Consider the following 23,681-nt stretch of genomic DNA (forward strand, 5'->3'; position numbering starts at 1 on the left):
CCACTTTCCGCAACGTGTGTATGTGGCCTAACAAGAATGTCACAGATCTTTTATGGAGGGAAGCAATTCTTTTAGGGAATCAGTACAGCACCACAGCTAACTGTGTCTTCCAGGACTGACAGTGACAAAAACTCAAAATCTGCTTTAATTAAGTAAAAACCACACACATATATCTCTCTTCAGTGAGCTTATATGGTGGCTGGTCATGAGATGTGGCTAGGGCGATATAAGTCAATGTGTTAAGTTCTCCACTTCGTTACAATGACGGAAATATCTTTTCCATAACTATGTTATACGCCGTTCATAAAAAACCCTATATTCATAACTGGAATGGGAACAAAGCAGTCTGTTTTCAGTCCTCTGTAAACAGGGAGGCTAGGGCTATAGGGTATCTCCACAGGCCAAATATCTGTCCCCTTTCACATCGATTTGCAAACTGTGCCTGGAATTCTTGTCTGTGATTCATCAGATAACCAGTTTTAAAGGGAATCTGTCACCTCATTTGACTTCTCTAAACTATTAATATGGGCATACAGATTGTAGACTGCGGATTAGAGTGATACTGGGATGCCTCATATCAGATGTCTGATTGTTGATAAAGGAAAGACATATCTTTGTACCATGTTAACCAGTAGATAGAAAAATATTTAGAATTGAGAGTTCTTAGTGGTTGATAACTTTTAATGGCTAACTGAAAAGATGGTAACAAATTGCAAGCTTTCCAGACTACTCATGTCCCTTCATCAGGCATAGACTAATACAAATTCTGAAGAATCACATATTTCTGCACAACACAGCACAGAAATAATGTCATAGATAAGACAGGTGACATGAAGCAAAACTACCATTATGGGAAAGTGATAAAACATATGTCCATAAATATTGGAACAGTTCATAGATTAGGAGTGTGAATGTTTTATTGTCCTCTGGGGTCTGGTTCTGTGTTGTGATTCCCCCACAAGGTCTGAGGAGCAAATTCCTTAACTTATGTAAAAAGACATGATTGTTGATAAATCATCTTTCATCACTTTATATAAATAACCCCTTTCAGGGTATGGGGAGAATGTTGTCTGGAATATAACTCTGCCTCAAGAGCATATTCTTATTTTACAGGAGTAGTCACCAGTGTGATGTGTGATGGCCACTCTCGTCTCTCACTGCAGTGCTCTATGTGATTATAACTGATTGTCACGGGGACACTAGGTGGGCAAGAGCTAATAACCCGGGCCCCTGCAATTTCCCTCAGACTAGGGAAATCCTGACTGACCCTCTACCTAGAGTTTACACTGATGGTGTGCATGTCTAGACCTCGACCCTCGCCCTGTCTCGTGTTTCAACCCTAGGCTGAAACCACCGCCCACCACCCAGTGAAAAGATCATACACCAATACCCACAGTTAGCACAGACAAGGATAACGGAAAATATACACCACGCCGCAGTCACTCAGGAATACACTATAAATGCGCAGGGCAAAATAAATACAAATATAGGAAGGAGTAAATAAGACAAAGGGAAATACACCACCAGCAACGATACTCCAACTACTAGCTCACCACTCCAGACCGAGATAACAACGCACAAGACAGAAGCTATAATCGGCGACGCCCAATGTTCAGGAGAACTATTTAAAGGCAATGGGCATGGCCCAGCTTCCAATCCGAGCATCAGGTAAATTAACCCCGGACCAGCTAGATAAAATCTAGCCGACGCCAATGAGCACATAGTGGTCAAAAGCGGAATTACCGCTGTCTGTCGAACGACCTGGTCTGAACAGCGTCCAACATGACAGTACCCCGCCTTCTACGAGGGACCCCAGGGCCCTCACGGCTTATAGGACCCGGCTTGTCCGGATGGCGGCGGTGAAAAAACCTGACCAGCCGATCCGCATGAATGTCCGAAGCTGGTACCCAGGACCTCTCCTCAGGCCCATAACCACGCCAGTGTACCAAGTACTGTAAAGTGCGGCGCACTACACGAGAGTCAACCACCTTGGAGACTTCAAATTCCAAATTACCATCCACCAAGACTGGAGGTGGCATAGGCGCCGCGTCCACAGAACCCACCACCTTCTTTAAAAGAGACCTGTGGAACACGTTGTGTATCTTATACACCGTAGGAAGCTCCAATCGGTACGCTACTGGGTTAATGACGGCGGTGACCCTAAATGGACCAATAAACCGTGGACCCAATTTAAGGGATGGTATTTTGAGTCTTATGTTTTTTATGGATAACCACACCCAGCCATCCACACTCAGGTCCGGACCTGGCACACGCCTACTGTCAGCCACACGTTTGTACTTGGCACCCACACTCAACAGGCGCTGTTTAACTCTCCTCCAGACTGATGACAATTGTGCTCCTAACTGGTCTTCCTCCGGAATGCCGGAAGAGCCCCTCTGACTCAAACTACAAAATTGAGGATGTAGCCCGTAAACACAAAAAAAAAGGAGACTCCCCAGACGACTCCTGGCGGTGATTATTGATGGCAAACTCAGCCAAAGGAAGGAAGGTAGACCACTCCTCCTGGTTATCAGAGACAAAGCAGCGTAAGTACTGTTCCAAATTTTGGTTCATACACTCAGTCTGACCATTTGACTGAGGATGAAACGCCGAAGAATGAGACAACTTGATCCCCAGCCGTGAGCAAAATGCTTTCCAAAATTTTGCCACAAACTGAGTGCCCCTATCAGACACGATGTCAGACGGAACCCCATGAAGTCTGACCACCTCCTGCACAAATACCCGAGCCAGAGTCTTAGCGTTAGGCAACGAAGGCAAAGACACAAAGTGCGACATTTTTGAAAACCAATCAACAATCACCAAGATGACCGTGTTCCCAGCTGAGGAGGGCAAATCAGTGATGACATCCATGGAGATTTCCGTCCATGGCTTACTAGGTACCTCAAGAGGGAGTAGTGTGCCAACAGGACGGGAGCGGGGCGTCTTAGCCCTAGCGCACGTGGTACAAGCTGACACGTATGAGACCACGTCCTGTCAGCTCTTGGGCCACCAAAACCGACATGACACCAACTCCAAGGTACCTCTAACCCCTGGGTGGCCAGCCAGGACAGCATCATGATGCTCCGCCAAAACCTTTAAGCGGAGATGAAGCGGTACAAAAGATTTGTTGATGGGACGCTCAGATGGTACCTCCTCCTGAGCCTCGGCAATCTCAGCCTCAACCTCGGTAATGAGAGCCGAACCCACAACACCCTTTTGGAGGATGGGTACTGGATCCCCCCGAGGTTCTCCCCCCGGAAAAACACCTGGACAGAGCATCCGCCTTAGTGTTTTTAGACCCCGGTCTGTAAGTGACAACAAAATTGAACCGCGTGAAAAACAATGCCCAGCGAGCCTGCCTGGGGGACAGACGCTTGGCTGACTCCAAATACAGCAGATTCTTATGATCGGTAATAACAGTAACCTGATGAACCGACCCCTCCAAGAAGTGTCGCCATTCCTCAAAGGCCAACTTGATTGCCAACAACTCCCTGTTGCCGATATCGTAGTTACGTTCGGCGGACGACAGTTTCTTGGAGAAATAGGCACATGGACGCAAATCACTCAAAGATGAGCCTTGTGATAGTACCGCCACCACACCAACCTCAGACGCATCGACTTCCACAACAAAAGATTTTGATACGTCTGGCTGCACAAGAATGGGGGCTGAAACAAAACTGTTCTTAAGAAATTCAAATGCGCGCACAGCAGCCTCAGGCCAAACGGAGAAATTGGTACCCTTTTTAGTCATGTCAGTTAGCGGTTTAGCAATGATGGAAAAATCCTTGATAAATTTCCTATAGTAGTTAGAAAACCCAAGGAACCGCTGAAGTGCTTTCAGGTTATCAGGCCGTTCCCAATGCAGCACCGCTTGCACCTTAGCGGCGTCCATTTTAAAACCAGAAGCAGACACAATATAACCCAAGAAAGGCAACTCTTGAACAGAAAATACACATTTCTCAAGTTTAGCATACAGCTTATTCTCTCTGAGAAGCTGTAACACCTGCCTAACATGATCTAAATGAGTATCACGGTCGCAAGAATATATGAGAATGTCATCTAGGTAGACGATAACGAATTTCCCCAAAACATGCGAAAACACATCATTAATGAAACGTTGGAACACTGCAGGTGCGTTAGTCAACCCAAATGGCATCACCAAATTTTCAAAATGACCCTCAGGGGTATTAAAAGCCATCTTCTACTCATCACTTTGACAGACTCTTATGTGGTTGTACGCCCCCCTGAGGTCAAGCTTGGTAAACCACTTAGCACCTGCCCCCTGGTTGAACAAATCTGGTATTAGTGGCATAGGGTATGGATCACGAACCGTAATCTGGTTCAATTCCCTGAAATCCAAACACGGGCGTAATCCGCCATCTTTCTTCTTCACGAAGAAGAACCCTGCTGCCACAGGTGAGGATGAAGGCCTGATGTGCCCTTTGCTCAAACTATCAGCAATGTAATCCTTTAATACTTGTCTCTCCGGACCGGAGATGTTAAACATCCTTGCTTTAGGCAATTTGACCCCTGGTTTAAACCTGATAGTACAGTCATAGGGGCGATGTGGCGGCAACTCTGAACAACCCTTCTCAGAGAACACATCCACAAAATCCAGAAGTGACTCCGGAACGCTTGAAGTCACAGCAGACACACATGTGGCCAGGCAATTCTCCTGGCAGAATTCGCTCCACTGAATTATGTCCTGAGTTTTCCAGTCAATTACCGGGTTGTGCATAGACAACCATGGAAAACCCAAAACCACCTGAGCAGGAAGATTCCTGAGCACCTTAAATGTAACCTGCTCGGAATGTAGAACCCCAATGTGGAGTTTCACCTCAGCCACAAATTCAGTAATCTCCCCCTGTGAGAGAGGAGCAGCATTGATGGTGACCACGCGGATAGGATGAGTTTTTCAATCCTAAAACCTGCTGTGTGCGCAAACTCCTCATCAATGAGATTTGTGGCTGAACCACTATCCACAAAAACAGTAATTGGCAGCTCACTGCCAGCGATTATAACCTTAGCAGGGAGCATGCATTGAGAAACCACCATGGAGGATATACATAAGCTCAGATTACATAGTTATTTAGGTTGAAGGAAGACTGTAAGTCCATCTAGTTCAACCCATAGCCTAACCTAACATGCCCTAACATGTTGATCCAGAGGAAGGCAAAAAAAAACCATGTGGCAAAGAGTAAGCTCCACCATGGGGAAAAAAATTCCTTCCCGACTCCACATACGGCAATCAGAATAGTTCCCTGGATCAACGCCTTATCAAGGAATCTAGTGTATATACCCTGTAACATTATACTTTTCCAGAAAGGTATCCAGTCCCCTCTTAAATTTAATTAATGAATCATTCATTACAACATCATACGGCAGAGAGTTCCATAGTCTCACTGCTCTTACAGTAAAGAATCCACGTCTGTTATTATGCTTAAACCTTCTTTCCTCCAGACGTAGAGGATGCCCCCTTGTCCCTGTCTCAGGTCTATGATTAAAAAGATCATCAGAAAGGTCTTTGTACTGTCCCCTCATATATTTATACATTAAAATAAGATCACCCCTTAGTCTTCGTTTTTCCAAACTAAATAGCCCCAAGTGTAATAACCTGTCTTGGTATGGCAGACGCCCCAGTCCTCTAATAACCTTGGTCGCTCTTCTCTGCACCCGCTCCAGTTCAGCTATGTCTTTCTTATACACCGGAGACCAGAACTGTGCACAGTATTCTAAGTGTGGTCTAACTAGTGACTTGTATAGAGGTAAAATTATGTTCTCCTCATGAGCATCTATGCCTCTTTTAATACATCCCATTATTTTATTTGCCTTTGTAGCAGCTGCCTGACACTGGCCACTGAATATGAGTTTGTCATCCACCCATACACCCAGGTCTTTTTCATTGACGGTTTTGCCCAGAGTTTTAGAATTAAGCATATAGTTATACATCTTATCACTTCTACCCAAGTGCATGACCTTACATTTATCCCCATTAAAGCTCATTTGCCATTTATCAGCCCAAGCTTCTAGTTTACATAAATCATCCTGTAATACAAAATTGTCCTCCTCTGTCTTGATTACCCTGCAGAGTTTAGTGTCATCTGCAAATATTGAAATTCTACTCTGAATGCGCCCTACAAGGTCATTAATAAATATGTTAAAAAGAAGAGGGCCCAATACTGACCCCTGTGGTACCCCACTGCTAACCGCGACCCAGTCCGAGTGTGCTCCATTAATAACCACCCTTTGTTTCCTATCCCTGAGCCAGCTCTCAACCCACTTACACATATTTTCCCCTATCCCCATTACTCTCATTTTATGTAACAACCTTTTGTGTGGCACCGTATCAAAAGCTTTGGAAAAGTCCATATACACTACGTCCACTGGGTTCCCTTTGTCCAGTCCGGAACTTACCTCTTCATAGAAGCTGATCAAATTAGTCTGACATGAACGGTCCGTAGTAAACCCGTGCTGATACTGGGTCATAAGGTTATTCCTCTTCAGATACTCCAGTATAGTATCCCTTAGAATGCCCTCCAGGATTTTACCCACAGTAGAGGTTAAGCTTACTGGCCTATAATTACCAAGTTCAGTTTTTGCCCCTTTTTTGAATATTGGCACATTTGCTATACGCCAGTCCTGTGGTACAGACCCTGTTATTATGGAGTCTTTAAAGATTAAAAATAATGGTCTATCAATGACTGTACTTAGTTCCTGCAGTACTCGGGGGTGTATCCCATCCGGGCCTGGAGATTTGTCAATTTTAGTGATTTTTAGACGCCGCTGTACTTCCTGCTGGGTTAAGCAGGTGACATTTAATTGGGAATTTTTAGCACTAGTCATTTTGTCTGCCATGGGATTTTCTTTTGTAAATACTGATGAAAAAAAGTCATTTAGCATATTGGCTTTTTCCTCATCCTCATCCACCATTTCACCCAGACTATTTTTAAGGGGGCCAACACTGTCATTTTTTAGTTTCTTACTATTTATATAGTTAAAGAATATTTTGGGATTATTTTTACTCTCTCTGGCAATGAGTCTCTCTGTCTCAATCTTTGCTGCCTTGATTTGCTTTTTACAGAATTTATTTAATTTTCTGTATTTATTTAATGCATCTTCACTACCTACTTCCTTTAATTCTCTAAATGCTTTCTTTTTGTCCCTTATTGCGCCCCTTACAGCTCTATTTAGCCATATTGGTTTCCTCCTATTTCTAGTATGTTTATTCCCATATGGTATATACTGTGCACAGGTCCTATCCAGGATGCTAATAAACGTCTCCCATTTTCTTTGTGTATTTTTGTGTCTCAGGATATCGTCCCAGTTAATTGCACCAAGATCCTCTCTCATCCGTTGGAAATTTGCCCTCCTGAAGTTTAGCGTCCTTGTCACCCCTCTACTACACATCTTATTAAAGGAGACATGAAAACTTATTATTTTGTGATCACTATTCCCCAAGTGACCCCCAACCCTTATATTTGATATGCGGTCTGGCCTGTTGGTTAATATTAGGTCTAGCAGTGCCCCCCTCCTTGTTGGGTCCTGAACCAGTTGTGAAAGGTAATTGTCTCTCATAGTTGTCAAAAACCGATTACCTTTGCTGGAACTGTAGGTTTCTGTTCCCCAATCTATTTCAGGGTAGTTGAAGTCCCCCATAATAATGACTTCTCCTTGAGTCGCAGCTTCATCTATTTGCTTTACGAGGATATTCTCCATTGCTTCCATTAGTTTTGGAGATTTATAACAAACCCCTATCAGTAATTTATTATTTTTTCCCCCTCCCCTTATCTCCACCCACAGGGACTCTACGTTTTCATTAAATTCACCTATATTATCACGCAGGATGGGTTTTAAGGAAGATTTTAGATATAGACACACCCCTCCCCCTCGCTTATCTGTACGGTCATTTCTGAACAGGCTATAGCCCTGCAAGTTAACAGCCCAGTCATGGCTCTCATCCAGCCATGTTTCAGATATCCCCACCATGTCATAATTATGCTCCAACAACATTAGTTCTAATTCATCCATTTTGTTGGCGAGGCTTCTGGCATTAGTATACATGCACTTGATGTTACTCTCTGTACCTCTATTCTTTCTTAAATTACTAACTGTTCTAACCCCACCCCCCATGCCATCGCCACCCCCAACTTCCTTATTTGTGCCGAGGTCTCTATCTGCACTATCTTCCCCTCCTATAAAATTAATACCCTCCCCCCCAATCCCTAGTTTAAACACTCATCCAACCTTCTAACCATTTTCTCCCCCAGCACAGCTGCACCTTCCCCATTGAGGTGCAGCCCGTCCCTAGCGTAGAGCCTGTAGCCAACTGAGAAGTCGGCCCAGTTCTGCAGGAACCCAAACCCCTCCTTCCTACACCAATTCTTGAGCCACTTATTAACCTCCCTAATCTCCCGTTGCCTCTCTGGCGTGGCACGTGGTACAGGCAGTATTTCGGAAAATACCACGTTGGAGGTCCTTGCTTTCAGCTTGCAGCCTAATTCCCTGAAATCATCTTTAAGGACCTTCCACCTACCTCTAACTTTGTCATTTGTGCCAATGTGCACCATGACCGCTGGGTCCTCACCAGCCCCTCCCAGTAATCTGTCCACCCGATCAGCGATGTGTCGGACTCGAGCGCCAGGTAGGCAGCACACCGTCCGACGATCCCTGTCTTTGTGACAGATTGCCCTATCTGTTCCCCTAATAATTGAGTCCCCCACTACCAGCACCTGTCTGGCCTGCCCTGCTCTCCTATTTCCCTCCTTACTGGAGCAGTCACTCCTCCGGCTTTCAGAGGACATGCCTGGCTGCAGCAGTGCTACCCCTGTACTGGCACCCCCCTCATCTGCCAACTTAGCAAACTTATTGGGGTGTGCCAGATCAGGACTAGCCTCCCTGGCACTCTTCCCTCTACCCCGCCTTCTATCTGTCACCCAGCTAACTGCCACACTGTCCTGCAGCTCCATCCTACCATCCCCCTCCTCATCTATCCCATTGAGCGTCTGCTCTGTGAGCAGAAGACTCCTCTCCATATTGTCTATGGATCTCAGTGTTGCCAGCTGCACATTTAGATCCAGTATCTGGGTTTCCAAATGCACAATGTGCTCACATCTCGCACAGCAGTATGCACCCTCGACCGGCTGGTCAAGGACTGCATACATGTGGCAAGATGTGCACTGGATGGCATTAACAATTGTGGAGCACATTTCCTAATGGGGATTGCACCACACAGAAACGTTAATTAAAAATAAATACAAAGTATTAATTAAAAAAAAAAAAAAAAAAAACAGAAGCAATTCCTCCCTTGGAAACTCCCTGATTCCAAAGTCACTGAATCACAAGTCACACACTTACCGCCGTTCACACTTACGCTCAGGTCACACTCAGCTCGCTCACACTTGCTGTGCTGAAGATTTATAGATTTTTTTTTTTCTCTCTATCTCCCCTCAACAGCAATCAACCTTGCTGTTCAGATGCACTTCCAAAAAGGACTTGAGCCCCAAACAGCTGCCCCTTATATCCCCTTAATTATGAGCCCCCACCCTAAGTTAACTCCTTATGAATATAGCTACTCCCAATTCAGCAACTCACACAAATTCACACAGGTATTTGTTAAAGGCCTTCCAAATACCTCTTCACTGAATTACAAGTCACACACTTACCGCCGTTCACACTTACGCTCAGGTCACACTCAGCTCGCTCACACTCGCTGTGCTGAAGATTTATAGATTTTTTTTTTTCTCTCTCTATCTCCCCTCAACAGCAATCAACCTTGCTGTTCAGATGCACTTCCAAAAAGTGATTGGTCTCCTCCACACCCTCTGAGCTTAGAAGTTTTCCGCAGTTGCGTTTTTCTTAGACAGGAGAGGACAGATGTTAATAAAATGACCAGTCTTACCGCAGTAAAAACAGGCTCCCTACTTCCTGAGCTCAGGGGCTCGACGCTTCACATGTGACACCCCTGCGATTTGCATAGGCTCCGTGGGCTCACCTGCAGCAACCACACGTGAACCTAAACCCTCTCCCATAGGCGGTGTCTCATTCTCCCCCTGACGCAAACGGCGATCAATGCGGACAACCAGACTCATAGCGGAATCTAGAGAAGTAAGAGTCTCGTACATCAGAAGGGCTTTTTTAACCCTTCCAGAAACCCTATGACTAAACTGACTCCGCAGCGCTGGATCATTCCACTGTGTATCGATCGCCCAGCAACGAAATTCAGAACAGTAATGCTCTGCAACTCGCTCCCCCTGGCGAATAGTGCGTATCTTAGATTCTGCTAGAGCCATTCTGTCTGGCTCATCGTAAATGAGGAAAAAAACTCTCCACAGAGTCAAATGCAGCAGAATCAGATGGCAAAGAAAACGCCCATGCTTGGGGATCCCCGCTTAACAATGACAACACCAGGCCCACACGCTGAGCCTCATTACCCGAGGAGATCGGGCGCATACGGAAATATAGTTTGCAAGCTTCACAAAAAGAAACAAATTTACTGCGTTCCCCAGCAAATTTTTCAGGCAAAGGAAACTTAGGCTCAGCAACTCTACCTGTCGCTCCAGCTTGCACATTAGATACTGCTAGTCCCTGTTGCTGCACTGCCCTGTTATGACCCCAATGGCGAGGGTCTCAGAGGAACGTGGAAGTCTGCAGAATACCAAAATCCAGCTCATAGGGCAGTGGTAACTGGGTTGACCATATATCTACTCCTAACGCCAACACTAGAAGTAGCCGGGGATCATTCCTACGTTAATTCTAGATGACACGCGCCAGCCGGAGAATCTAGCTACCCCTAGTAGAGGAAAACAAAGACCTTTCTTGCCTCCAGAGAAGGGGACCCCAAAGCTGGATAGAAGCCCCCCACAAATAATGACGGTGAGGTAAGAGGAAATGACAAACACAGAAATGAACCAGGTTTAGCACAGAGAGGCCCGCTTACTGATAGCAGAATAAAGAAAGGTAACTTATATGGTCAACAAAAACCCTATCAAAATCCACACTGGAAATTCAAGAACCCCCGAACCGTCTAACGGTCCGGGGGGAGAACACCAGCCCCCTAGAGCTTCCAGCAAAGGTCAGGATGTAGATATGGAACAAGCTGGACAAAAATACAAAACCAAAACAAATAGCAAAAAGCAAAAGGCAGACTTAGCTGATATAACTGGAACCAGGATCAGTAGACAAGAGCACAGCAGACTAGCTCTGATAACTACGTTGCCAGGCATTGAACTGAAGGTCCAGGGAGCTTATATAGCAACACCCCTAACTAACGACCCAGGTGCGGATAAAAGGAATGACAGAAAAACCAGAGTCAAAAAACTAGTAACCACTAGAGGGCGCAAAAAGCAAATTCACAACAGTACCCCCCCCTTAGTGAGGGGTCACCGAACCCTCACCACGACCACCAGGGCGATCAGGATGAGCGGCATGAAAGGCACGAACTAAATCGGCCGCATGAACATCAGAGGCGACCACCCAGGAATTATCCTCCTGACCATAGCCCTTCCACTTGACCAGGTACTGAAGCCTCCGCCTGGAGAGGCGAGAATCCAAGATCTTCTCCACCACGTACTCCAACTCGTCCTCAACCAACACCGGAGCAGGAGGCTCAGCAGAAGGAACTACAGGCACAATGTACCGCCGCAACAAGGACCTATGAAATACATTGTGAATAGCAAACGACACAGGAAGATCCAGACGAAAAGATACAGGATTAAGGATTTCCAATATCTTGTAAGGCCCAATAAAACGAGGTTTAAATTTGGGAGAGGAGACCTTCATAGGAACAAAGCGGGAAGAAAGCCATACCAAATCCCCAACGCGTAGTCGGGGACCCACACCGCGGCGGCGGTTGGCAAAGCGCTGAGCCTTCTCCTGTGACAACTTCAAGTTGTCCACCACATGATTCCAGATCTGCTGCAACCTATCCACCACAGAATCCACCCCAGGACAGTCAGAAGGCTCCACATGACCCGAAGAAAAGCGAGGATGGAAACCAGAGTTGCAGAAAAAAGGCGAAACCAAGGTGGCGGAACTAGCCCGATTATTAAGGGCAAACTCAGCCAACGGCAAGAATGTCACCCAATCGTCCTGATCAGCAGAGACAAAACACCTCAAATAAGCCTCCAAAGTCTGATTGGTTCGCTCCGTCTGTCCATTAGTCTGAGGATGGAAAGCAGACGAAAACGACAAATCAATGCCCATCCTACTACAAAAAGATCGCCAGAACCTGGAAACGAACTGGGATCCTCTGTCTGACACAATATTCTCAGGGATGCCGTGCAAACGAACCACGTTCTGGAAAAACACAGGAACCAGATCAGAAGAGGAAGGCAGCTTAGGCAAAGGAACCAAATGGACCATCTTGGAGAAGCGATCACATATCACCCAGATAACGGACATGCCCTGAGATAGCGGAAGATCAGAAATGAAATCCATGGAGATATGTGTCCAAGGTCTCTTCGGGACAGGCAAGGGCAAGAGCAAACCGCTGGCACGAGAACAGCAAGGCTTAGCTCGAGCACAAGTCCCACAGGACTGCACAAATGACCGCACATCCCTTGACAAGGAAGGCCACCAAAAGGACCTGGCCACCAGATCTCTGGTGCCAAAAATTCCCGGGTGACCTGCCAACACCGAGGAATGAACCTCGGAAATGACTCTGCTGGTCCACTTATCCGGGACAAACAGTCTGTCAGGTGGACAAGACTCAGGCCTATCAGCCTGAAATCTCTGCAACACACGTCGCAGATCCGGAGAAATAGCTGACAAGATAACTCCATCTTTAAGAATACCAACAGGATCAGCGACTCCAGGAGCATCAGGCACAAAGCTCCTAGAAAGAGCATCGGCCTTCACATTCTTTGAACCTGGTAAATACAAGACAACAAAATCAAAGCGGGAGAAAAACAATGACCAGCGGGCCTGTCTCGGATTAAGGCGTTTAGCAGACTCGAGATACATCAGATTTTTGTGATCAGTCAAGACCACCACACGATGCTTAGCACCCTCAAGCCAATGACGCCACTCCTCAAATGCCCATTTCATGGCCAACAACTCCCGATTGCCCACATCATAATTTCGCTCGGCAGGCGAAAACTTCCTAGAGAAAAAGGCACAAGGTTTCATAACAGAGCAACCAGGGCCTCTCTGCGACAAAACGGCCCCTGCCCCAATCTCCGAAGCATCCACCTCAACCTGAAAGGGAAGTGAGACGTCAGGCTGGCACAAAACAGGCGCCGAAGTAAACCGGCGTTTCAACTCCTGGAAAGCCTCCACGGCAGCAGGAGCCCAGTTAGCTACATCGGAGCCCTTCTTGGTCATATCCGTCAAAGGTTTCACAATGCTAGAAAAATTAGCGATAAAACGACGGTAGAAGTTAGCGAAGCCCAAGAACTTCTGAAGACTCTTAACTGACGAGGGCTGAGTCCAATCAAGAATAGCTCGGACCTTGACTGGGTCCATCTCCACAGCAGAAGGGGAAAAAATGAACCCCAAAAAGGGAACCTTCTGTACACCAAAGAGACACTTTGAGCCCTTGACAAACAAAGAATTTTCACGCAAAATTTTAAAGACCAACCTGACCTGCTCCACATGCGAATCCCAATTATCAGAAAAAACCAAAATATCATCCAGATAAACAATCAAAAATTTATCCAGATACTTCCGGAAAATGTCATGCATAAAGGACTGAAAAACTGAAGGCGCATTGGAGAGCCCAAAAGGCATCACCAAGTACTCAAAATGACCTTCGGGCGTATTGAATGCGGTTTTCCATTCATCACCTTGCTTAATGCGCACAAGGTTGTACGCACCACGAAGGTCTATCTTGGTGAACCACTTGGCACCCTTAATCCGGGCAAACAAGTCAGACAACAGCGGTAAAGGATACTGAAATTTGACAGTGATCTTATTTAAAAGCTGATAATCAATACAAGGTCTCAAAGATCCGTCCTTTTTTGCCACAAAAAAGAATCCCGCACCAAGAGGGGAAGAAGACGGACGAATATGTCCTTTCTCCAGAGACTCCTTGATATATGAACGCATAGCGGTATGTTCAGGTACCGACAGATTAAACAGTCTTCCCTTAGGAAATTTACTGCCTGGGATCAAATCTATAGCACAGTCACAGTCCCTATGAGGAGGCAATGCACTGGACTCAGACTCACTGAAGACATCCTGATAATCAGACAAATACTCCGGAACTTCCGAAGGCGTAGAAGAAGCAATAGACACAGGCAGGGAATCCCCATGAATACCACGACAGCCCCAACTTGAGACTGACATAGCCTTCCAGTCCAGGACTGGATTATGGGTCTGTAACCATGGCAGCCCTAAAACAACCAAATCATGCATTTTATGTAAAACCAGGAAACGTATCACCTCGCGGTGTTCAGGAGTCATGCACATGGTAACCTGTGTCCAATACTGCGGTTTATTTGCTGCCAATGGTGTAGCATCAATACCCCTAAGAGGAATAGGATTTTCTAATGGTTCAAGAGTGAAACCACAGCGCTTAGCAAATGAGAGATCCATGAGACTCAGGGCAGCACCTGAATCTACAAACGCCATGACAGGATAAGATGACAGTGAGCAAATCAAAGTTACAGACAGAATAAATTTAGGTTGCAAATTACCAACGGTGACAGGACTAACAACCTTAGCTATACGTTTAGAGCATGCTGAGATAACATGTGTAGAATCACCACAGTAGTAGCACAAGCCATTCCGGCGTCTATGAATTTTCCGCTCATTTCTAGTCAGGATTCTATCACATTGCATTAAATCAGGTGTCTGTTCAGACAACACCATGAGGGAATTTGCGGTTTTTCTATCACATTGCACCGAATTAGGTGTCTGTTCAGACAACACCATGAGGGAATTTGCGGTTTTTCTATCACATTGCACCGAATTAGATGTCTGTTCAGACAACACCATGAGGGAATTTGCGGTTTTGCGCTCCCGCAACCGCCGGTCAATTTGAATAGCCAGTGCCATAGTATCATTCAGACCTGTGGGAATGGGAAAACCCACCATAACATTCTTAATGGCTTCAGAAAGGCCATTTCTAAAATTAGCGGCCAGTGCACACTCGTTCCAATGTGTCAGCACGGACCATTTCCGAAATTTTTGGCAATACACTTCAGCCTCGTCCTGCCCCTGAGACATAGCCAGCAAGGCCTTTTCTGCCTGAATCTCAAGATTGGGTTCCTCATAAAGTAAACCGAGCGCCAGAAAAAACGCATCAAGATCAGCCAATGCCGGATCTCCTGGTGCCAGCGAAAAAGCCCAATCCTGAGGGTCGCCCCGTAAGAACGAAATAACAATTTTTATTTGCTGAGCAGAATCTCCAGATGAACAGGGTCTCAGGGACAAAAACAATTTACAATTATTCACGAAATTCCTAAACTTAAACCTGTCTCCAGAAAACAGTTCAGGAATCGGTATTTTAGGTTCTGACATAGGATTTCTGATAACATAATCTTGTATGCCCTGCACACGAGTAGCCAGCTGGTCCACACTTGTAATCAAGGTCTGGACATTCATGTCTGCAGCAAGCATAGCCACTCTGAGGTAAAGGGGAAGAAGAAAGAAAAAAAAAAAAAAAAAAAACTCAGAATCTTCTTTCTTATAATCCCTCTTCTGCAATGCATTAAACATTTAATACTGGCCTGGCAAACTGTTATGACCCCAATGGCGAGGGTCTCAGAGGAACGTGGAAGTCTGCAGAATACCAAAATCCAGCTCATAGGGCAGTGGTAACTGGGTTGACCATATATCTACTCCTAACGCCAACACTAGAAGTAGCCGGGGATCATTCCTACGTTGATTCTAGATGACACGCGCCAGCCGGAGAATCTAGCTACCCCTAGTAGAGGAAAACAAAGACCTTTCTTGCCTCCAGAGAAGGGGACCCCAAAGCTGGATAGAAGCCCCCCACAAATAATGACGGTGAGGTAAGAGGAAATGACAAACACAGAAATGAACCAGGTTTAGCACAGAGAGGCCCGCTTACTGATAGCAGAATAAAGAAAGGTAACTTATATGGTCAACAAAAACCCTATCAAAATCCACACTGGAAATTCAAGAACCCCCGAACCGTCTAACGGTCCGGGGGGAGAACACCAGCCCCCTAGAGCTTCCAGCAAAGGTCAGGATGTAGATATGGAACAAGCTGGACAAAAATACAAAACCAAAACAAATAGCAAAAAGCAAAAGGCAGACTTAGCTGATATAACTGGAACCAGGATCAGTAGACAAGAGCACAGCAGACTAGCTCTGATAACTACGTTGCCAGGCATTGAACTGAAGGTCCAGGGAGCTTATATAGCAACACCCCTAACTAACTACCCAGGTGCGGATAAAAGGAATGACAGAAAAACCAGAGTCAAAAAACTAGTAACCACTAGAGGGCGCAAAAAGCAAATTCACAACACTGCCCCCCTCAACTCAGTGACCTGTAGGGACAGCGCCTCCAACTGGCGGGTTATGGAAGTCATGGGATCCATGACAAAACAAAAAAAGGAAACCCCTTTTTTTTTTTTTTTTTAAGGCTGATTATAATGTCACGGGGAGACTAGGTGGGCAAGAGCTAATAACCCGGGCCCCTGCAATTTCCCTCAGACTAGGGAAATCCTGACTGACCCTCTACCTAGAGTTTACACTGATGGTGTGCATGTCTAGACCTCGACCTTCACCCTGTCTCCTGTTTCAACCCTAGGCTGAAAGCACCGCCCACCACCCAGTGAAAAGATCATACACCAATACCCACAGTTAGAACAGACAAGGATAACGGAAAATATACACCACGCCGCAGTCACTCAGGAATACACTATAAATGCGCAGGGCAAAATAAATACAAATATAGGAAGGAGTAAATAAGACAAAGGGAAATACACCACCAGCAACCATACTCCAACTACTAGCTCACCACTCCAGACCGAGATAACAAAGCACAAGACAGAAGCTATAATCGGCGACGCCCAATGTTCAGGAGAACTATTTAAAGGCAATGGGCATGGCCCAGCTTCCAATCCGAGCATCAGGTAAATTAACCCCGGACCAGCTAGATAAGATCTAGCCGACGCCAATGAGCACATAGTGGTCAAAAGCAGAATTACCGCTGTCTGTCGAACGACCTGGTCTGAACAGCGTCCGACATGACACTGATATATCTGCAAGTTCCTCTCAGTGCTTCAGCTTCCATCTCATAGGCAGACATGGTTAAAATAATGTTGCAATACAGCAGAGCTCAGAGAGAAGCGGATGACTTGTTCAGCAGTCTATATCTTGTATTCACATATTAATAGTTTAGATAGGCCAATGTGGTGACAGACTCTTTTTAATTACTTGTTTGCAGCAGTGGGGTCCCAGCTGCATAAGGTCATGTACAGGTTAATAAAATGCTAGCTTTGCTTCAATATTCACTATGAGAACTATTTTTACAATTACATCTACGGCACTTCTTTTTAACTTTTTTTACTTAGTACATCTATGGGTACTGGTCACTGCAATACATGACACCGGTGAGATTACGCAGGCAGGATGCCTGCTAGACTCTGCCCATGGCTGGCATACAAGAGGGTCATTGTTTAACCTACAAGGACCATGACAACTATCGGCTCCCTGTGATTTCATCGCGAGGATGAAGTGCCAATGGGGTGAAAGAGGGAGCCCTTTCTCTTTCACAACTTTTTCAACGCCACGATCGATATTGATTAAGGCATCTAGAGGGTTAATCAGCCAGTGGCAGGGTGGGCACCAGCCCTGCACGATCACCACTAGGAGCTCGGCTGTCAGCGGAGCCGAGCTCCCAGTGGTGACCGTGCAGGGAAGGACTGATGTTTCAGAACTTCCCTCCGATCACATGCTGTGATCCGTTATTCAGATTGACTGACCGATCACAGCATTCAGAAAGTGGGGACAGAAGAAATGGGTCTCCGCGTCTCTAGTCGTGCTGCTAAGCTGTCAGCAACATCTGTCGGCACGGAGCTGTCACTGTGTGTTTTGACACAATGACAGTTCAATTACATGACGTTTATAGCATGTCATGATGAGGGAACTGACACCTGCTCATGACATGCTATACACGTCAATGGTCAATAAGGAGTTAAGGGGCCTCTTCATTGTTTACACATGCACATCATGTAATCTGCACTCATTTCTAATTTAAGGCAAGGTTCTATAATTTCAGGACAACAACAAAAAACCCTCATACCTATTCTACAGTAGTTCTCTTATGTGTAAAGTGCACAGAATAACAAATAAACGGAGCTACTGCAACCTGGTTCCATGAGTGTTAGGATCCCTTGTGCTTGTTGGCTTCCTTGCAGTTCTTCTTCTTCAAGCTGACAGCTATCAAAACTAAAGCTCATGACCACATTTCCCTCATGAGTCATGGTTGGACTAAGCTCTCTATAACAATCACCCTTAGCTGGTTTCATATTTTGGGCAACCTGTAAAACACATAACAACAAAGACAATGCACATTAATTGAATGATATGAGTTAAAATTTAACTAACCGTATATACGCGAGTATAAGCCGACCCCCCTAATTTTGCAACAAAAAAAACTGGGAAAACTTAATGACTCGAGTATAAGCCTAGGGTGGGAAATGCAGCAGCTACCGGTAAATATCAAAAATAAAAATAGATACCAATAAAAGTAAAATTAATTGAGACATCAGTAGGTTAAGTGTTTTTGAATATCCATATTGAATCAGGAGCCCCATATAATGCTCCATAAAATTTATGATGGCACCATAAGATGCTCCATATTAAAATATATAATGCATAAAGGTTAATAATGGCCCCATAAGATGCTCCATATACACATTTGCCCAATATAATGCTGCACAAATGTTGATTATGGCCCCATAAGATGCTCCATAAAGATATTTGCCCCATATAGTGCAGCGCAAACCTTGATTATGGCCCCATAAGATACTCCATATAGATATTTGCCTCATATAATGCTGCACAAACGTTATGGCCCCATAAGATACTCCATACAGACATTTGCCCCATATAGTGCTGCACAAACGTTATCGCCCCATAAGATGCTCCATACAGACACTTTCCCCATATAGTGCTGCACAAACGTTATGGCCCCATAAGATGCTCCATACAGACACTTGCCCCACATAGTGCTGCACAAACGTTATGGCCGCATAAGATGCTCCATACAGACACTTGCCCCATTATAGTGCTGCACAAACATTATGGCCCCATAAGATGCCCAATACAGACACTTGCCCCATTAAAGTGCTGCACAAACGTTATGGCCCCATAAGATGCTCCATACAGACACTTGCCCCATGTGCTGTTGCTGCGATAAAAAAAAAAATCACAAACTCCCCTCTCCGTCGCTCAGGCCCCCGGCACTTTCAATATTCACCTGACTTCGTTCTGGTGCCGCTCCATCTTCAGCGTCTTCTGCACTGGCGTTCAGGCAGAGGGCGCGCACTAACCATGTCACTGTGCCCTCTGACCTGAGCCTCACTGCAGAAGACGCTGAAGACGGAGCGGCGCCCGGAACGAGGAGCAGGTGAATATCGTGCAGCGCTGTGCTCCCCTCCCCGTTATACTCACCTGCTCCTGGCGCAGTGTAGTCCCTGCTTCCCCGGCGCCAGAAGCTTCTCCCTGTACTGAGCGGTCACAATTACCGCTCATTACAGTAATGAATATGCGACTCCACCTCTATGGGAGGTGGAGCCGCATATTCATTACTGTAATGAGCGGTACCATGTGACCGCTGAGTACAGGAAGAAGCTGCGGCGCCGGGCAGCCAGGGACCTGCAGGTACCGCGCCAGGAGCAGGTGAGTATAATTAGACAGCCCCCGCTCCCCCTCCCCTGCCGACCCCTGGGTATGACTCGAGTATAAGCCGAGAGGGGGACTTTCAGCCCAAAAAAATGGGCTGAAAATCTCGGCTTATACTCGAGTATATACGGTAATTCCAAATTGAATCTTTCTGGCTTATGCGACAAGCCATGCAGGACAAACTCTGTTGTATATTCCTTCCCCATATGTTCTCAGATTGGTGTAAACTGTAAGAAATTATCCACTTTTATGATAGTACAAGTTTCAAAACAAATAATGGAAGATAAATAACATACAAGACTAAAAGGGTAAGACTATCTGGGACTTTACAAAAAATGTATCTAAGCATTAACAGGCAGGTAATTACTACTTACCTGCCTGTTGTGTCCGGCGCCCTTCTTCCCAGACACAGAGCTGGCGGGGATTCAGAAGCCTCTGCTGACATCAGGTCTAGAGAACGGAGGCTTCTCTGTCCTGGCCCCAGTGCTGATCAACATTTTTAGGGTATGCGCACACATTGCAGATTTGCCTGTAGAATTTTCTGTGCATATTCTGCATCTCTTGGCAGAAAACGCAGGTAAAACTCCGTGCGGATTTGATGCGAATGTGATGCAGATTTGTATGCGTTTTTGTAAGCTAAATAAAGATCTATTATTTAACAACAAAAAAAAGAATTGTGGTGTAATTTATTGTAAAACCTCTTCAGTTACATACTCCATTGAAGAATAATGTTTACACACAGATAGATAGATAGATGATAGATAGATAAATCTATCGATAGATAGATCTATGTATAGATAGATCTATCTATAGATACAGTAGATAGACATGGGATAGACAGATAGATCTATAGATAGATAGATAGAAAGTTCTATAGATAGATCTATCTATCCCATATCTATCTATCCATCTATCTATAGTTATCTATCTACAGATCTACAGATCTATCTATCAATAAATATATCTATCTATAGATCCATCTATCGATATATCTATCTATAGATATAGCTAACTATCTATCTATAGATGTATCTATCTATAGATAGATCTATCTATAGATACAGTACAGACTAAAAGTTTGGACACACCTTCTCATTTAAAGATTTTTCTGTATTTTCATGACTATGAAAATTGTACATTCACACTGAAGGCATCAAAACTATGAATTAACACATGTGGAATTATATACGTAACAAAAAAGTATGAAACAACTGAAAACATGTCTTATATTCTAGGTTCTTCAAAGTAGCCACCTTTTGCTTTGATGACTGCTTTGCACACTCTTGGCATTCTCTTGATGAGCTTCAAGAGGTAGTCACCGGGAATGGTTTTCACTTCACAGGTGTGCCCTGTCAGGTTTAATAAGTGGGATTTCTTGCCTTATAAATGTTGGGTTGGGACTATCAGTTGTGTGCAGAAGTCTGGTGGATACACAGCTGACAGTCCTACTAAACAGACTGTTAGAAACTGGCTCACATGAGGACCGCCCCAAGAAAGGAAGACCAAGAGTCACCTCTGCTTCTGAGGATAAGTTTATCCGAGTCACCAGCCTCAGAAATCTCAGGTTAACAGCAGCTCAGATTAGAGCCCAGGTCAATGCCACACAGAGTTCTAGCAGCAGACACATCTCTACACAACCGTTAAGAGGAGACTTTGTGCAGCAGGCCTTCATGGTCAAATAGCTGCTAGGAAACCACTGCTAAGGACAGGCAACAAGCAGAAGAGACTTGTTTGGGCTAAAGAACACAAGGAATGGACATTAGACCAGTGGAAATCTGTGCATTGGTCTGATGAGTCCAAATTTGAGATCTTTGGTTCCAACCACCGTGTCTTTGTGCGACGCAGAAAAGGTGAACGGATGGACTCTACGTGTCTGGTTCCCACCGTGAAGCATGGAGGGGGAGGTGTGATGACGTGGGGGTGCTTTACTGGTGACACTGTTGGGGATTTATTAAAAACTAGATGGTGGCCCGATTCTAACGCATCGGGTATTCTAGAATATGCATGTCCACGTAGTATATTGCCCAGCCACGTATGACACAGGTTAAAAAAATTAAAAATAAACATATACTCACCTTCCGCAGGTGCGTTGTAGCTGTGTCGCCTGTGTGGGGTGCAGGCGGCAGCTTCCGGTCCCAGGGTGTGATGACGTCGCGGTCACGTGACCGTGTCGCGGTCACATGACCGTGACGTCTTGGCAGGTCCTTGTCGCGCAGGACCTGTGATGACGTCGCGGTCACATGACTGTGTAGCGGTCACATGACCGTGACGTCACGGCAGGTCCTTTCCGCGCAGGCGCGCAGGACTTGTGAGACGTCGCGGTCACATGACCGTGACGTCATGGCAGGCCTTCTGCCAGACCATCCTTGCCACCGGAACGTTCCGCTTGCATCGCGAGGAGCGGGAAAGGCAGCGTAGGTGAGTATATAATCATTTTTTATTTTTTTTATTATTTTTGACATTAGATGGTTTTACTATTGACGCTGCATAGGCTGCATCAATAGTAAAAAACTTGGTCACACAGGGTTAATAGCAGCGGTAATGGAGTGCGTTACCCACGGCATAACGCGGTCCGTTACCGCCGGCATTAACCCTGTGTGAGCGGTGACCGGAGGGGTGTATGCGGGCGCCGGGCAGTGAGGGAGTAAGGAGCGGCCATTTTCTTCCGGACTGTGCGCGTCACTGATTGGTCGTGGGCGTTTTGCCACGACCAATCAGAGACTTGGATTCCATGACAGACAGAGGCCGCGACCAATGAATATCAGTGACAGACAGAAAGACAGACAGACAGAAGGACAAACAGAAAGACGGAAGTGACCCCTAGATGGTGGCCCGATTCTAACGCATCGAGTATTCTAGAATATTCATGTCCATGTAGTATATTGCCCAGCCACATAGTATATTGCCCAGTCACGTAGTATATTGCATAGCCCACGTAGTATATTGCCCAGTCACGTAGTATATTGCCCAGCCACGTAGTATATTGCCCAGTCACGTAGTATATTGCCCAGTGATGTAGTATATTGCCAAGTCACGTAGTATATTGCACAGCCCACGTAGTATATTGCCCAGTCACATAGTATATTGCCCAACCACGTAGTATATTCCCCAGTCACGTAGTATATTGCCCAGTGATGTAGTATATTGCCCAGCCACGTAGTATATTGCCCAGTCACGTAGTATATTGCCCAGTCACGTAGTATATTTCCCAGCCACGTAGTATATTGCCCAGCCACGTAGTATATTGCCCAGTCACGTAGTATATTGCCCAGTCACGTAGTATATTGCCCAGTCACGTAGTATATTTCCCAGCCACGTAGTATATTGCCCAGCCACGTAGTATATTGCACAGCGACGGAGTATATTGCACAGCGACGTAGTATATTGCCCAGTCACTTAGTATATTTCCCAGCCACGTAGTATATTGCCCAGTCACATAGTATATTGCCCAGCCACGTAGTATATTGCCCAGCCACGTAGTATATTGCCCAGTGATGTAGTATATTGCCCAGTCACGTAGTATATTGCCCAGCCACGTAGTATATTGCCCAGCCACGTAGTATATTGCCCAGTCACGTAGTATATTGCCCAGTCACGTAGTATATTAGCCAGTCACGTATATTGGCCAGTCACGTAGTATATTGCCCAGCCACGTAGTATATTGCCCAGTCACATAGTATATTGCCCAGTGATGTAGTATATTGCCTAGTGATGTAGTATATTGTCCAGTCACGTAGTATATTGCCCAGTCATGTAGTATATTGCCCAGCCACGTAGTATATTGCCCAGCCACGTAGTATATTGCACAGCGACAGAATATACAGCACAGAGCCACGTAGTACACAGAGTTAAAATAAAAAATA

At 45.5% G+C, this 23,681-nt stretch overlaps 1 protein-coding gene across 4 annotated transcripts in view; it reads right to left on the bottom strand.

Moving 5' to 3' along the window:
• The window catches only part of SLC29A4 (solute carrier family 29 member 4), an 831,354-nt gene that overhangs the window by 722,828 nt on the left and 84,845 nt on the right, over positions 1–23,681 (bottom strand). For 3 of the 4 annotated variants that reach the window (XM_077275614.1, XM_077275613.1, XM_077275618.1), the window contains exon 2: positions 18,281–18,452. The exons of the other annotated variant lie outside the window; for it this stretch is intronic. In XM_077275614.1, coding sequence (XP_077131729.1) covers positions 18,281–18,440 — 160 coding nt within the window. In that variant the 5' untranslated portion in view covers positions 18,441–18,452. The remainder of the gene's footprint in view (positions 1–18,280; positions 18,453–23,681) is intronic. 4 annotated transcript variants of the gene reach the window in all.

Source organism: Ranitomeya variabilis, chromosome 7 (assembly GCF_051348905.1).
Source record: "Ranitomeya variabilis isolate aRanVar5 chromosome 7, aRanVar5.hap1, whole genome shotgun sequence".
Lineage (NCBI taxonomy): Eukaryota > Metazoa > Chordata > Amphibia > Anura > Dendrobatidae > Ranitomeya > Ranitomeya variabilis.